General features: G+C 35.4%; 1 protein-coding gene across 1 annotated transcript in view; it reads left to right on the top strand.

The window, feature by feature from the left end:
* The first annotated feature begins 1,507 nt into the window (after nt 1-1,507).
* Nucleotides 1,508-18,198, top strand: part of LOC127865584 (aminopeptidase N-like) — a 47,048-nt gene continuing 30,357 nt past the window's right edge. The window contains exons 1-3 of the mRNA XM_052405435.1: nt 1,508-1,729; nt 4,176-4,517; nt 14,466-14,635. Of these exons, the coding sequence (XP_052261395.1) occupies nt 4,223-4,517; nt 14,466-14,635 (465 nt within the window). The 5' untranslated portion in view covers nt 1,508-1,729; nt 4,176-4,222. The remainder of the gene's footprint in view (nt 1,730-4,175; nt 4,518-14,465; nt 14,636-18,198) is intronic.

Raw genomic sequence — 18,198 nt, 5'->3', positions numbered from 1 at the left:
TGCAATAATGTAAGCCGTTCAGAAAACTACCGGTATATACTGGCCATGTCTGCAGAGCGCGACGCAACCATGGTTTAATACAAGTAGTACAAGACGCAACATACTGGCATTGTATGCAGTACGTAACGCTACAATGGCCAAAAAAAGTACAAGCAACTAACAATACACGATCAATGTCTGAAGTGCACTACGCTTTCCTGGCTGCAGGAAGTACATGCAACTACATACAAAACATGTCTGCAGTACGTTACGCTACCATGGTTACAAGTAGTACACGTACTGGCAATGTTTGCAGTGCGTAACGCTACACTTGCTACAAGAAGTTCCGACGCCGACACACTTGCAAAGTCTTGCGCCCGGAACGCTACCATGGTTACAGGTTATACAAGAAACTACAAACTGACCATGTCTGCAGTGCGCTTTACTAACTTGGAAACAAGTAGTACAAGCAATCACATACTTTCCATATATGTAAAGCGCTACGCTTACATGGCTTCGAGAAGTACTGACTACACACTAACCCATGTTTGCATCCAATTAACATATAAAGATATCAAATGTGCATATATTGACAAGGTATTTGAAGCACATACATGTATGGTATCCAATGTATATTTCTAGACATACAATCAAATCTACAGATAACGACATAGTATCCAATGTGTATACACATATATATGATTGCATTATTATTTATTATTTTTTATACCACATTTTTTTTATAGCGCCCTTTTCATACGCGAGATGTGCGTTCAAAGGCGCTTTACATTTTGTCCCTGATCACTGGGTCATAAGTCGCCCGCAAGTCAAACATTCACTATGTATGCAGTTCAGCATAAATTACACACATTATCCACGTAAAACGTAACGTTCTCTAATAACGTGGGAGTGGATACTGTGCAAAATCCACACCGTCAAAGCCCAACATCCATTCATTAACTCCTTGTAGAAACCCTGTCTGTCGTGCCTACGGTAACTAAGTTTTTCAAACATTAAATGTGGGGAATAATTGTTGATTAAGATCAACAATCATTGGTCTGTCGAACAATAAAATCAACTAATTGTACACAAATAATAATGCGTTTGCGGTATTGTATTTCTATAATTAAAATCAACAACTTGTTTTATATAGACGTTCATGTGTTAAATTTTTTTAGAAATGTGAGTCACGCTCTGAGTTAAATTGTAACCGGATCTGTCTTAATGAGTTATTTTTTATTAATGTTTTCCTCTGAATTTCATCATCGGAAGGGGAATTTAAAAATACATGCTCGTTAAACCTGTACACAATATCCTAGTTTACCAACAATTAGGATTTGGTCAAACGTTTATACGGTAGACATAAAGTTATATTTTGTGACTAAAACATGCATTGATTCACATCGTTGCGGTTTCCCATTTTAGCAAGAATAACCCTTAATTTTGTTACGTACGTTTACGTCACTTTGGTATCAGCGCTCCCCGACACGGATACGTACTGCGAACAGGTAGACACGGCCTTATTAGCATTAATTAAATGGAAACAGGACGCGAATAGCAATTAATTTTATTGTAAGCAAGGATGAGTGACTTATCTCATTGATAAATAAACAGTGTGAGCGACGATTGTGAACATTCATGTAGACTGGATTATGAAACGTTAGTACTTAGAAGATTAATTGTTGAAACAGTATAAAAGAGTATAGCAAGATAATGCGTTAAGTGACAAAACCTAAAAGGAAAATATAAGGTAGGAGGTCTAATAGATATTATTAGTACATTGGTAGACTGTCTATAGGATAACATGAGATCTTCATATACGTGCCCAGTGGATATCATGTCTATATATGAACATATAATATCATGCATGTATGTGTACATTAAATAACATGACACGTTAGTACTTTAAGATTAATTGTCGAAACAGTATAAAAGAGTATAGCAAGATAATGCGTTTACTGACAAAACTTAAATGAAAAATATAAGGTAAGAGGTCATTTCAGGAAAAGTGTGCGTTAAGTACTATGTTTGTATGTGTCTATTTGATATTATAGGTAGACTGGATATAATGTCTATAGGTGAAAATGAGATTTGCATATACGTGCCCAGTGGATATCATGTCTATATGTGAACATTGAATATCATGTATTTATGTTTACATTGAGTAACATGTTTGTGTGTATACATTGGATATCATTTCTATATATGTACATTGGATATCATGCCTACATGCGTACAACTATGCATGTATATATGTGTACATTAAATAGAATGTGTATATTTTAACATTTCATACCAAGTCTACATGTGCATAATGACATCATATATACTATGTATATGTGTGTGTAAACATTTGACATTATGTCGATATAAATACACTGTACATTTGGTAGTATGTCTAGAGATGTACATCGGCATCGGATACCATATATATGGTATCCGATGCCGATGTAAATCTCTAGACATACTACCAAATGTACAGTGTATTTATACCGACATACTCTATATCTTGACTTCACTCGCTACGAAATTTCTTATCGGGATCACACAATTCAGCGAATATGAATACAAAATAACGCTAATCCCTTTCTTATTTATATGTGTGGAAATAAACCGGCATTACCTTCTTCAGTATCAATTTATAATTGTCGTCGCAATGCGTTCTCCAAAACAAAAGAGTTTTGCTTACTGAAAAGAAAATATTTATACGAGTGTGTGTGTATTTTAAAGTTTATGAGGTCCTTCCGGGCCAGAGGCTACATTATGTGAAGACCCGGAGTGTGTCCCAGCACTCGTACATAGTTTACCTTAATAGACTTACTAGAAAGTTGGGACGAATTTGCTTATTATAGCTTCAATTTCCAGCTATATAGTCTGCTTAAAACCCAGCTGTCCGGTAAGATTGCCACCTATCAAACTCACTTGCGCCGGTAATGGGGATTGGACCCGGGTCGCAGAAGTGAGAGGCGCATTTACCAGCTACTGCTCTTACCTGAAAGCAATCATTTTACGAGATGTAATTTATGAATGCCAATTGTCTTTCGCACTATCAAAATACGCAATTGCCTCCTTGAACCGTTCTTATTAGGTTTTCCAAGTTTGTACAGTCAAGTTACCATTACCGGATCAGTAGCGTAATAAAGTTGTTCTGGTGAAAAGCAATAAATGGTTTGAGACTTCTTTTACACCAGTTTGATTAAATATTACCTTTGCTAACTGATTCAGCACATAGTCTTATTTTTAAACGCAAGCAAAATGTATTTGTGATAACTTTTTTTCGCCGCAGAATTCATGCATGAACGGATCATTTGTAGCTATAACGGATCACGTGATCGAATCCACTCAGGGAGGGGGCATCTAACACGCTATCTGAACTGTCGAAACATGAACTTTGTTGTTTACAATGACCAAGTTATATTGCCAGTTATAAATAATATTCATGTTTTTGTTATTGATTGTTTTCTATATGTGATCTTGTATCTATACTTTACGCATGGTGTTCTTGTGTGAATTATCTGTTGAAAATCATAAATAGATCAAAAAGATATGGGCGTCTTATAAACCATGAAATTGTTTAAATCATATATAATCATCGATACTGAACATGGATCATAAATAAAACTTTAAAATTGAGGTCATTTATTGTAAGAATCAACAAGATGTGCATATATTTTAATATAATATATTATCAATACGCATATTATCACGCTTGATCCGTTATTGCCCTAAATCTTTATTTCATTTAAGGTGTTGCAAAATCTTAAACACGGATCAAAACTGAAATGGACTTTTGCAGGTAGAAGGACTACTAAATGGCCTTTAAATTAATGCTTAAACTTCTTGCTTTCCAACATAGTTATAGCATGTGGCCGCGAACAATGTTTAACCTCGATTTGGAAACGAGACGGAAATCAACAATATCGTATATACATGTCAGCAAAACATACCGAAATGTTTGACAAAGAGTATTTCCGATTACGACTCAATCAATGCGTTTTAAAGAACAGGCCTTGAAGATGATGTGTGCTAAATGGGTAATGATGCGGAAATGGCAACTTGACTGTATTACATTAAATTTATGTTGACTGTTTTATCAGTTTCACGAGCGTTTACGAAACAACATATTTTAGATTAATGTCGATCTCATTTTCTGTACCCATATAAGATAACATTATTTCTTAAAAATTAAATTAAAGCCACATCTCGTGTCGGAGCGACTGATTGACTACATATTCGGGGTCAGATGCCCGAAAACAACTACGAGCTAGAGGACGTCACAGTGAAGTACAAGTCGGACATTAATTCTCTGAACGATAGCGCGCCACGTGACCGAGGCATGTACATCAGCACCGCCAAGGCGTTCATACTCGCCTTCCTCGCTATCGCCATCGCCGTCGGTGTCGGCATCATCGTGCACTTCGCCGGACCGGGGTCAACATTTGAGTGCAAATGTACTTATCCGACGACGGATAGCGGATCGTCGTCGGCGGCAATGCAGCAATGCAAAGACTGGGCGGCCGCGGGCAACGCGGTGATATGTAAGTGTGATTTTGATATTTTAGTGTGATGTTGATACGTTCGTATGATGTTGATATGTAAGCGTGATGCTGATATGCAAGTGCGCAGTGTGATAATGATGTATGATGTTGATATATGCGTGTTTTGGTATGTGGGTGCGATTTGCTAAGTAAGTGTGTTCTTATATAATTGCGATTTGATATGAAAGCCCGAAGCTGACACGTGCGATGTTTGTATGTAAGAAAAATATTTACTTGTCAGTGTACAAGGTAGGTTGGTTAATAATATTCAGTTAAACATGATTGTACCAAAGTGACCGGGCTTATACATTAACCCAAGATTGCCTAGCGTCTAGAAAAAGGGCCTTGGCAAACAGCGCAGACCCAGTTGAGACGCCGCATGATAAATATACTAGACATACCTAATTTTGGAAATAAATTGATCCAATTTAGAAGGATGGGAGAGTCCACTAGGCATAAATGGGTTTAGAAACTTTTGAATCCGTTGCCTGGGGAGAACATGATATGGATAACAGTACGGGAAGGAACATGTTCATTATCATTACAATAATTATACAGTTTCTATAGAACATGTCGTTGAAATGTAACAGTACATGCTACTCGAAGTTGTTACATTTTGACGACTTGTTTATTATTGTATACTGGCGTGTTACCGAAGTTTAATGTTGAGAAAATATAATATTCTCTAATCGTGAAAAAAAAAGCGGACCATAGGGCATGTATGCTTCTGTTAATGCTCGTCTGTTCTATGCCAATTTAATGAGAAAACAGAAATTGGAATAATTTTGTTTAAGAATTATAACAGATTCAACATTTTACTGTAATGCTTTTGCATTATTATGCTTTTAAAGAAGTTCAATCTATGACTTCTGCATGCCTAATTCGGGTGAGATTTAAGTGTAAATTCAACCGCAGACACTTAGGACACATATATTAGAGTTAGACTGTCTGCAAAAAAACAGATTAGCCGATGAAGAGGTTTGAAGCTTACGTAAATTAAGTTCGTCGTAGGCCGACAGATAGTATATTATTACAATCTAGCTTCGATTCTCTTATCTATAAAGAAAATATATTATTTAGAAATACAAAGTTTGGAAACTACCTATACAAAAATTTGACACCAATTCGATACATTAAGCACATATGTGTCAAGAGAAAAAAACAAAACAAATGAGATTGTTTCGAATTCTGATCATTAGCATTTTGTTAATTCAAACTTTGAGACATGTATTACTAAAATGTTACAACGTCTAAAAAATGGCTTTTTAAATCTAAGTTCAACCCGTAAAATCACATCGAATTGCAAGTTATGTGTATGCTGGTAATTAAATAGTTTTGCCATTTATGAAATACATAAATGCGTTTTTTACTTAAAAATGGTGACGTTTAAGCGAAATAATACAATGGATTTACAATCCAAATATCCCGAATAGACAGTTTGAATGTATGTAACATGATTTCGTTATAGCTGTAAGATTACTCAGGCAAACTTTTTGTAAAGAAATTAAAATTAACATTTTATAAGTTTGTGAATTAATTTATTGGAAGTAGTGCTTATAGTTTGAAAAGAAAAACGTTTTTGTGCTTGTTTTTTTTTTCCTGAACATTATGATTTATATTTTAAAACTAAGTAGTGAGAATTAAGTATTGGCATTAAGTTTTATAATAATTAAAAGCAAAGTTTCGCAAACACTTAAGGAATGCTTTATAAATAAATGTTTAACTCTTAACGTTGCACAATTTTTTCTACATCAAGGTGCGCTTAGCGATGTAAAATGCGCTAAATATGCAGGCGATAGGTAATTTAAATAAATAGTCAATTAAAATTCATCGCGTGTAGCGAGCGTTTAAGTTAACATTTCAAAATGTTTGTTGTTGTTTACCTGTCACCGATCTGGAATGTGAAACGGCGATTACCGGATGTCATAAAATGAAACTAGATGTACCGTAAAACGCATCGTATTCTTTGGAGACGCAGTAAAACTGACGTGCAGCGTAATAAATCAAAGCGCTGAAGGCACTGAAGTTCTTCGCTATTGCATAATCTTAGACGCAACTCAGTTTTCAAAATTATGTTATATCTTTTTATATCGCAAGTTTGAAATAAAACCAACCCATTCACATTTATAAAGAGTCTGTCTTAACGCACGAGATGTGTGTGCACTGTTTATCTTCATATTTATACTATAGAGATAACTTAGACAAAATAACAACAATATGTCTCTTTTTTTCGCAATTGGTTGCTGCACTGGCAACCATCTTTAGAATTTTGATTGTCTTGCTAAAGAATAACAAGCCTAGAATCATGGACATGTTTTGTTATGTGTATCTAATACTTAATTTATTTTCTTTAAATTATTGAGCAACAATTTTGCCGACATGACATACTTGTAATGCATCATGTCTTGTTGTGAGCCGGAATTGAATCATTTGTCGGCCTAATTGATCCACAGTCGCCAATTTGTATTCTATATTTAATTGGAGTGAGTTGTTCAAGCTTTGAAAAGTTGTCCTGCTTTTTAGCCAAACTGTCATCAACTATTGAAATTGAGTTTCCTGGGCTTAAATCTATTGGCCCCAGGCTAACAGGCAACCACTTAACCTGTAAGTTATTCATGATGTAAGATCTGACAGTGTATTGAACTCATACAATTTGCAAGTCTGAAGACATTAAAGGGACCTTTTCACGTTTTGGTAAATTGACAAAATTAAACGATTTAATAATTTGGAGAGTTCTGTTGTTGTCGTTATATTTTTTCATACTGCGAGGATTCCTTTAATATATATAGTATAGAATACATCTCTCATGGTATGAGCACGGATGGCCGAGTGGTCTAAACGATAGACTTTTATTCAAGGGGTCAGTGGTTCGAGCCCGGTTAAGGGTAACTTTTTTGTTTCTTTAATTGTATTCTTGATTTGTTGTTTTTTAAAAGGAGCTTTTAAAAACCAATGTTTACATTTATCCATATTAAGCATTTAACGACAAACTGTGAAAAGGTCCATTTTTAGATGTTTACTAAAAAATGCCACAAGGTAAAAATTTAGAACTCATTGGTTGTTTATTTGATTTAAATGTGATTTTCCTTGTAAGCGATGTTACTTTGAAATTATTATCACCTTTTTTTCCTTTTTTTCAATAGAACAGATAATTTAAGCTCCATTTTGGAAAAAACAGGGCTTAATGCAAATGCATTAATTGTCATCCAAGTACAAGAGACTCTCTTTAAACAAAAAACAACATACAATCAAAAATTGTCCTCCTTGATTAGCTGCTGCTGTCTGCAGTGCACCAGTGGTAGAGTATAAACAGGCAGATGTGGTTATCGTTCCTAGCGTAGTTAGTTCCTAGCGTAGTTAACAGCAGACTGACTTGCAAAACACACTCATAACCTTAACATAAGAATGTTAAACTCTTTATCTGTTTATGCGACGTTAATTCTGAGTATTGCGAGGAATTTGATAATGAAAGAGTTAACAACACTGAGTGTTTTGTTAGCACAAATCCATATAATTCCTTCACATCGTATTAAAGGGACCTTTTCACAGATTTTGGCATGAATTGAAGTTTGTTATCGTATCTAAAGCTCCAATTAAAAAAGATAAAGAAAGAACAAAAGTAACCCTCAACTGGGCTCGATCCACTGACCCCTGTAGTAAAAATCTTACGCTTAGACCACTCGGTCATTCGTGCTCATTGTATGTATTTAATACTTTAGATAGGCAATCCACGTAGTGACGCAACAATCATAACGACAACGACACAACTCTCCAAATTCTTCAACCGTTTCGCGTTGCAGCACTTTCTAATTTTCAGTTTTTAAATCGTCAAAAATGCATATAATGGTTATTTTAATGTATGGTAAATGTTCAGTATTACAGTTTCCTCACAAATATCATATCTTCAACGAAAATGTGCGAATCTGAAACATTTTTTTTTCAATCTACCAAAACGTGAAAAGGTCCCTTTAATATCATTTTGAACTTAAAAAACTATACTATCTCTCATCAAAGAAAAAAGTGTGCCAAATCCCACTTCATGTAAAATATGAAATGTGTGAATACAAATAGGGATATATAGTTGATGCTAACAAACAAACATGTACTTGTATTAAAAAGTTACCATCGTAGGAAATAAGACTCGGCAAAAAACTTTGAATCTGGTAAAAAATTAAGTTTATGTTTAAGTAAATCTCCCCATATGGCTTTAAGCGGCTGTTTAAATGTTTCTGTTACCACATGTCTCGGAATCACTAGGAATAAAAAAGCACACTAATACGAAGCGACGCTGTCGGGGAGCTGGTTATCTTAGCGCGCCCGTTTATCCACGGTGTACTTCCCCGCTCACCCCACTTGCCCTCTAGTGTGTATGTCAGTTACGTATGTACCAGGGCTAGGTTTGCTCTCAAGTCTAACGAAACCACTACCTGTCCAGGCGAGGTAGACACGCGACATGTCCGTTACACATACGAAATCTTCCCAACATGTTTGTAACATAAACTTACGCTACTCAACACGTTCGTTACACTATCAAACGCTTCCCAACATATCCGTTTCATTAACTAACGCTACTCAATATTTCCTTATACACTTACGAACGCAACCCAACATATCCGTTACATTTACTAACGCTACCCAATATGTCCGTTTACACCTACAAACGCTACCCAACATATCCGTTACATTAACTAACGCTACCTTATATGTCCGTTTACACCTACAAACGCTACCCAACATATCCGTTACATTAACTAACGCTACCCTATATGTCCGTTTACACCTACAAACGCTACCCAACAAGTCCGTTACATTAACTAACGCTACCCAATATGACCGTTTACTCTTAGTAACGCCACCCAACATGTCCGTTACACTATCACACGCTACCAAACATGTCCGTTCCACAAACTAGCGCTACCAAACATGTCCGTCACACTTGCTGACAAGTCCGTTACAATTATTAACTCTACCCAACAAGCCCGTTACACTAACTAACGCTAGACAACATATCCGTGATACTAACATAATTCGGTTACACCAGTTAACGCATCCCAACATGTCTTTCACATCTTAATACGCTATAAAACATGCATTTTTCGACATTTCGACAATTTCCGACACCATGGCCGTTATATTTTCTGACACTACTTAAGATATCCTAAGATTAAAGTCATGTATTCACAAATTTTGGCTTTCTTTGAAGTTCGTTATTAAATGCTTAAATTCATAAATGGAAACATCGGTACTAAAAAGCTTATCTGCATTAAAATATTAGATTTCAAGACATAAAAAACAGAAAAGGTAAACCCCCTTTCTTATTGTATGAGCATGGATGGCCGAGTGGTCTAAGCGGTAGACTTTTACTCCAGGGGTCAGTGGTTGGAGCCCGGTTAAGGGTAACTTTTTTTGTTTCTTTAATTGTATTCTTGATTTGTTGTTTTTTAAAAGCAGCTTTTAAAAACCAATATTTACATTTATCCATATTAAGCATTTAACGACAAACTGTGAAAAGGTCCCTTTTTAGATGTTTACTAAAAATGCCACAAGGTAAAAATTTAGAACTCATTGGTTGTTTATTTGATTTAAATGTGATTTTCCTTGTCAGCGATGTTACTTTGAAGTTATTATCACCTTTTTCCTTTTTTTCAAATCATTAAAAGAACAGATAATTTAAGCTCCATTTTGGAAAAAACAGGGCTTAATGCAAATGCATTAATTGTCATCCCAGTACCAGAGACTCTTTTTAAACAAAAAACATCATAAAATCAAAAATTGTCCTCCTTGATTAGCTTGTGTAGATTGCACAGGCTAATCAGTGTGTACAGGCTAATCTGGGACACCACTTATTTGACATGCATTAAGCCCCGTTTTCCATGAAAGCAGCCAATATGTACAGATTTCAATGACAAACTGGCCAATGTCGACCCACAAGCTGTTAACCAATATTGATTACATACACACACTGCTGTCTGCTGCTGTCTGCAGTGCACCAGTGGTAGAGTATAAACAGGCAGATGTGGTTATCGTTCCTAGCGTAGTTAGTTCCGAGCGTAGTTAACAGCAGACTGACCTGCAAAACACACTCATAACCTTAGTTCTTCGCAAGCGAAGAACTAAGAATGTTAAACTCTTTATCTGTTTATGCGACGTTAATTCTGAGTATTGCGAGGAATTTGATAATGAAAGAGTTAACAGAGTTAAGTGTTTTGTTAGCACAAATCCATATAATTCCCTCACACCGTATTAAAGGGACCTTTTCACAGATTTTGGCATGAATTGAAGTTTGTCATCGTATCTAAAGCTCCATTAAAAAAGATAAAGAAAGAACAAAAGTAACCCTCAACTGGGCTCGATCCACTGACCCCTGTAGTAAAAATACAAAGTTGGAAAATTGCCATTTTGACATCCTGTTAACAAGTCCACTTAAAAGGGGCATGTCCATGTCGGACTTAAAGCCAGCTATATTTTTCTATATTTGATATATGCATTTATAAACATACACATATAATAATTCTTTCGCATGAAATATATAATTTATCGGAAAAAAGTAGTTTGTATGTAGTCATTATGTATGTCACGTTCATGCAATTAAGCACTTCATCAGCCGACTTTAATATAACTATATTTGTGTCAAGATACAGATATAATATGCGTACCATAATTAAAACAATGGTGTTTCTTATATAGTGAAAAATGGAATAAAACATAAACAGAAAATTTTTTAGATGCTGTTTTTTTCCCGTGATATATTTTAACTTATATCTTTAATACAGGCAAACAAAGCCAGGTACGACGCACTTTATTCAGTTCCCAACATAGCTGTTTACTGCATTCCATCGAATATGATATAATGCCTATCACACCTGTGTATGGCGGATGTTGCATACGCTCTTACATACCCAGCATTTTTTATATCGGGACGGTATATGTTTGCATATCGGCCAGATATCGATAGGTCATCGGTGCAAAATCGGGAATGCAACACGACATTCTAACGTCGATCCACCGCAATCATTGAGAGACTCAAAATATTGGCCCTCATCGTTCCCCGTGGTCAATCCCCGTCCCGTCGCATGTGAGCATGGTAGGGGTCACTACATCGGACAGGCGCGGTTTCCTCCGGGTACTCCAGTTTTCCACCTCAGAACAAGACTACTCCAATATAAATTGCCTTTCATCGAACAAAATATAAGCTGGTTATTGCAGCTATAATTAAATGTCCGCCCCAACTTTCGCGAGTCTATTAAGTAAATTAGGTAAGATTGCTGGGACACAGTCCGGACACACATTAAATGCAGTTTTAGGCGCGGATGAACCTCAGGACTTCGAAATACAGACAACTGAAAAGTCAGTGAGCTCTCTGGTAAGCGCAATGGTTGTTACACGCGCTTCTCACATATGTGACCTGGGGTCAATCCGCGTTCATGAAAACATTTGTGTGTTTGGTGGTCACCACACTGGGCATGCGGGGTTTTCTTCGGGTACTCCGGCTCCCACGCCAACACAATATCACACCAAATTGAAACTCTTTCATTAACACAAATATAGATTGTATCTGGGAATTGCAGCTATAATCCCATCAACGTTGGTTTGTATAGTCACTTGATAAGGCAGGAGCGCTGGGACATCCCGCACTCTGGGTCCACATATCATTTAACCTCAGGAGCGGAAGATCCTCATGAACTTCGAAATACACAAACATACACTGCATAGTCAGTAGGGCTGCCTGGTAAGCGCAGTGGTTATTACGCGCGCTTGTCTCCTTGGCGACCCGGGTTTAATCCTTGCTCCAGACGCATTTGTGCTTGGATGGTAGTCAGCATACCGGGCAAAATAGGGTTTCTCCGCCCCACATCACAACACCGAAAGGAATATCACTCAGTCAACTCTAAAATCTTGAAAGTGCAGCTATGAATAAATGTGTCCCAACTTTTGTCTTCCGAGTTAATAAGATAGGAGAGCTGTGACACGTTCGGGGTTCTTTCATGATGCAGTCTTAGACGCACAATGACCTCATTAACATCGAAGTAAAATCAATGAGCATTAGGTTAAGCTCCCGGCTATGTTAAAATATCGTTTTAAATATTCATTATATCAAATTATTTTCAAACTACGTCGAGTGCAGGGAGACTTGATAGTCGGGTCACCAATAATTAATAGAAGATCCATTCATTCGAACAAACAATATTTAGTCACTGTTCCCGTTCCTTAAGGCGGGTACGAGGCCATCATATAGACCAGTGTTCGTATCCACCAACTCATTCTAAGAATTATGATTCACAATACTTATCTTGAACTCAATTAAAATGAATGCAAGTGTGCATTCGTTAAAGGTGCTTATAACACGAACATTGTGTTCTTAAAGCGAGATTATACGATTTTTATATGTGTTAAATTGTAATATATTGATAAAATGTGTTACAATTACACACAATAGTAAAGACAAATTAAACACCGAAGAAATAAAATGCAGCAAAGACAAATTAGCACCCCGAGCCGATTGTGACGAAGATATTTCGTAAATATTGTCCTACAATAACCGAAGCATTCGAGTTTTTAGTTAGTGTTCGTGTGTCGTATGAATAAATATCGTTGCAGGAATTTAAAATGAACCGTTAAAGGGGCCTTTTCACAGATTTTGGAATATTTTGAAGTTTGTCATTAAATGCTTTATATTGATAAATGTGAACATTGGATCTTAAAAGCTCCAGTAAAAATCAAAAATATAATTAAAAAAAGGAAAAAAAGTAGCGGGGAACAAGGCTCGAACCAGTGACCCCCGGAGTCCTGGAGTAAGTTTGAAGTAAAAACGCATTTGTTCTCTCGGCTATTCCGCCGAGTGTAAATCTTTAAGTATTTTATACCTTATATAAGCAATCTTCGTAGTTTTGTAAATTTAAACGACAACAACAGAACTCTCCAAATTATTAAATCGTTTCGCGTTGCAACGCTTTATAATTTTTAGGTTTTCAAATCGTCAAAAGATACATATAATGGCTATATTGGACTATGGTAAATGTTTAGTAATACTGTTTCCTCACAAATATCATAATTTAAACCAAAATTTGCGAATCTTAAACAACTTTTTTCAATTTTGTCAATTTACCAAACCGTGAAAAGATCCCTTTAAACTAAATTTAGATTCACATCGTACATGCATGATTTACATGCTGGCGAATTCGACTGTACAACCTTTTTCGATTTCAGAATTAAATATCTTGCTTATTTCGCATTTTTCGACACACGTTCTTCTTAACTTTTAATTTAATTTATATTAAAATATATGTTTAATAAGTCTTTTACACATTTTATATAAATTAATAAATACTTGAAAAAATCATATAATCTCGCTTTTATAAGAAGTTTGACATACTAAAAGTTCCAAGAAGATATTCTTTATTTTTAGAGTTAAATCTTAGAATCGGTGGGCGAATACGGGCCCCGGAATCGTACCTACCAGTACTTGATTTGGGATGTTGACTACCTACCAGGACCCTTGTCATTTTGCTCTGTGGTCTTGTCTTGATATCTTGCTTTCCTAACACGGAGTAGTTTTCTTCAGCACAGTAGCTCGAGCCTCGAGGTCTATAAGCGTAGAAGAGCAGATCTGAGATCAAATCTTATAGTGCAAATCGTTGTATATATTGCAAGGGAAACTTGTTCATATAATGTTTTCTTGTAATTACTGTGTGAAAGAAATCAATTTATCGATTGGTAACCAAAAGCCAGGTGGCTCGAGGGTTTTTGCACGTTCATATTTTTTATTTCTTTAATCAAATATGTAGTCAGGAGATATACTATGAACATAAAACGAGTACCGTGCGATAAACTTTACTTTATGTTTCAAACCATTGAAGTACAATAGTATGGACATGGACTTTCATATTACTAGTATTAAAAAAAACCAATCATATAACCATCATTAATATGTTGTTTTTTTTGCACTAGGTAGCGCATGTAATGCCACAAGTTATACGCCGTATCCCAGCAACGTCTCTACCTCAAACCCCGTCCCCACGGGACCGCCGAAGACGACACCAGCCACACCAAAACCTACTGTGAAGGATGTACGGATACCCCTGCACATGATGCCTATCAAGTATACTGTGGAGCTACAGGTATGGTTCAACTGTAAACACTTCCGGTAAATCTTACTAACTACCATTAGATCGTTGCCGTGTTAGTTTTTGACGGTGCTGGAACAGCATCGTCTAAGGTATGATAACCATAAAAAAATTCTTCATAATGGCGACCTATGTAAAAGACCGAGCCAGTCCGATTGAGATAACTCGATTTTTCTAATCGAAATACCTCGACCTCGTTGATTTTCATTGATAACATTCTCCTAGCAGAGTTGTCGTTCGTGTTTCAACATTCAACAATGGCCGCCCCCATGAGAGTCTCGAGTCAAAACTTTCTTACTGCATAAATTGGCTTGTTTCGCTATTTAGAAGCTGTCATTTATGATATATGAATTATTTATTCACTAAATCTTCGCTAATGACAACAATGGATGGAATTCGAAGGATATATTCGATGTGAATGGATCACTTTCTACAACAATGGCTTCGCCCATGAGAGAATTTATAACACTCGTGTCAAAACTTTCTTACAGCTTGAATCGGCTTGTTTCGCTATTTAGTAATGCAACAATAAATGGAATTCGAAGGATATATTCAATGTGAATGAAGCACTTTCTGGATCTCGACAGCTTGACAAGGCAAAACTGGCATACTGATGATACTGGTAATTTTAGTTATCAATTTAAGTCACATTTTGCTTTATAAATTTTGTTCGAGCATTTTGCGACTTATTGAATGGCTGTGATACCCGAACTCAACATGTCGTATGGGATTTGCATATCACCAAGCTGTCCTGAAATACATTGATTACAAACTCTTTACTCAAATTACTGGTTTGTATGAATTCTTTCTTCTTATTATTTAATGTTGTTGTTATCATTATAGTCCAAATAATTAGACGTAATTTACCGTTTAGTCCATGTATATCGACCTCATATTTATAGGAGTAGATATTAATTATATTAAAGGGGCCTTTTCATAGATTTTGACATGTTTTGAAGTTAGTCATTAAATGCTTTATATTGATAAATGTAAACATTGGATCTTAAAAGCTCCAGTTAAAAATCCAGAATACAATTCTTTAAAGAAAAAGTAATCCGCAGCAGGGCTCGAACCAGTGACCCCCTTAGTCCTTGAGTAAAAACGCATTAGCCTGCTCAACTTTTCTGCCAAGTATAATAGTTGACGTATTTTATACCTAATATAAGCAATCTTCGTAGTTTCACACAATTAAACAACAACAACATTACTCTCCAAATTATTCAATCGTTTCGCGTTGCAACGCTTTATAATTTTTAAATCGTTAAAAGATGCATATAATGGCTATATTAGACCATGGTAAATGTTCAGTAATACTGTTTCCTAAAAATAACATAACTAAAAATGAAAATTTGCGAATCCGATACAACTTTTTCACTTTTTGTCAATTTACCAAAACGTGAAAAGACCCCTTTAAAGTTAAAGTGATAGAATGGGCATTTTGCACTGTTGAATTGAGCTGAAAAGAATTAACAGATCAAAAGAGTTAGTTAAATTGTGGTTACTGATCAATTTTCTGCAACTCATCTTGCTACCAGTTGTTTATAAAAATATATTTTATATTCGATATTCTTAAGTGACCTACCCAGTCCTGTAAGCCGAAATGATCCGTAAAACAAAATTGTGTCTTTGTGTCGTATGAACGAATCTGCACTAAAACTAAATTTAGGTTCAAAACGTACATGCATGATCAGTTGTCAAATGAAAGTACGGTCGATATTCAAATGCATTATTTTTCTCTTTCTGGGATATTGTTTTAGTATGTTGATGCTGCATTAACATATAAGTGAATATGAAGTGCAAACACCAAAAATAAACAACGGTTGCGATAGACACCTTTAAACTGTTAGATGCCCATAATATCACTTTAAATGAACTGTATCCCAGTAAAAAAGACATTAAGGCGATTGTGGCCAGTTTAGATCCAGTTCAGCCTGCAGTTGTTTTAAAGCTGTTTGCTTAAGAGCGGTTTTCTGACGATGACAAATAGTTTAATTGGATACTGATTAGACTGCCCTTTTCCTGTGACCTGGCTAATTAAATTCAGAAGCCTGGTAACAGTTTAACATTAACTTCTACTTCGTACTTCCTGCAGTCAATTGCTGACTATTACAGGAAGGCCTATTATAGGCAGATGTGGACTTTGTCGATTCCGTTTCCTGGGAAGAACCAGTACTTGTTGTCTGTGGAGGAGATAATGAGATTGCTCCCCGAGTAGGGAGCGAGCCCACGAACTCCCGATCGCTAGGTGGACACCTCATCCACTACATCACCGCGACCTTAATGTTACCAATGTGTCAGACCAGGTCCTGGATTTTGAAATCTAGGACATGCATGGTCAGAAGATTTCATTTAAGATTATACATTTTTAGAAACACATACAAATGCATACAAATATAAATAGTAAAATGCACTAAGTCAGAAGGCATTTGACTTCGGCTGCTGCCTTGGCACACCAGGTGTTTCGGTTGCAATAGTTTGATGGACTCACTACTTGGATGTGTAGTTACATTATTTACAGTATATCAAACAGTATTTAGCATGAACCGATGATTTTTTCAAACATAAATAATTGATGTAAATTGCTTGAAGGAATAATATTTAAGGTTTAAGAAGGCATTTTCTTTTTGTTTTAAAGGATATCTTTGAAAATTATATTTTTTATTATTTTTTTGGCAACAAAGGGTAACGCATTTTAAAAAAATGTAATTAATTTTCTGACAAAAAACTCGTACCATGAGTAGCATGAAACAATACTTTTTTTAAACATTTGTAATTGTTGAAAATGATTGCAAAAATAATATCTAGGGTCTAATTAAGCCTTTTTTATTTTATTTTAATAGGTTACTCTGAAAATTATATTTTTCGTGATTTTTTTTTGCAACAAGAGGTTAAGAAATTTAAAAAATGTTACTGGATTTTTAGACCAAAACTGGTACTATGATAATGCTATGATGCACTTCGCCAAAGCATTTATAATTATATTGTTTATTCTTAAAAATGTATTTCCCCTATTCACTAAAAATAACACTTTTGATCAGAAAATTCATATATAATGATGTATACTTTTATTTTCAAGAAGCATAATGCCTCTTTTTAGTTGTACTCAGCCACAAGTTCTTGTCAGCCACTTAAGGGTTATATGTTTCCTTACTTTTACTAAATGCAAAATAATTCTACACTTTGAGACATTCATAAAATATTTTATGTCCTTACAACACCGACAGGCTAATAAATTTATATATCAAGTACTTCCATACTAACAGGACCATTCTAGGCGGGCAACCTAGCAACCTTAATTTGTTCATATCTTCCTATCAATCTGTTATATGTGTTATGAATCATTTGTTCGAAGAACATTTAATGTTTGTTATAACTTTTAAATAATTCAATGTTCAAAGTGATATTGTTATTGACCGATAAACCAAAATACTGATTAAAAAGGAATTAATTATTTGCATTTTATCTTACATAAGACATATTTGCCTAAATATTTTTCAAACTATAGAGAAATCTATATACAATTAATAATTGACGACGTTTATCAAAAAAAAAACATT

The sequence above is a fragment of the Dreissena polymorpha genome, chromosome 2, assembly GCF_020536995.1.
Source record: "Dreissena polymorpha isolate Duluth1 chromosome 2, UMN_Dpol_1.0, whole genome shotgun sequence".
Lineage (NCBI taxonomy): Eukaryota > Metazoa > Mollusca > Bivalvia > Myida > Dreissenidae > Dreissena > Dreissena polymorpha.
Note: the sequence above shows the minus strand (reverse complement) of the source record. Positions and strands in the feature narration are given on the sequence as shown.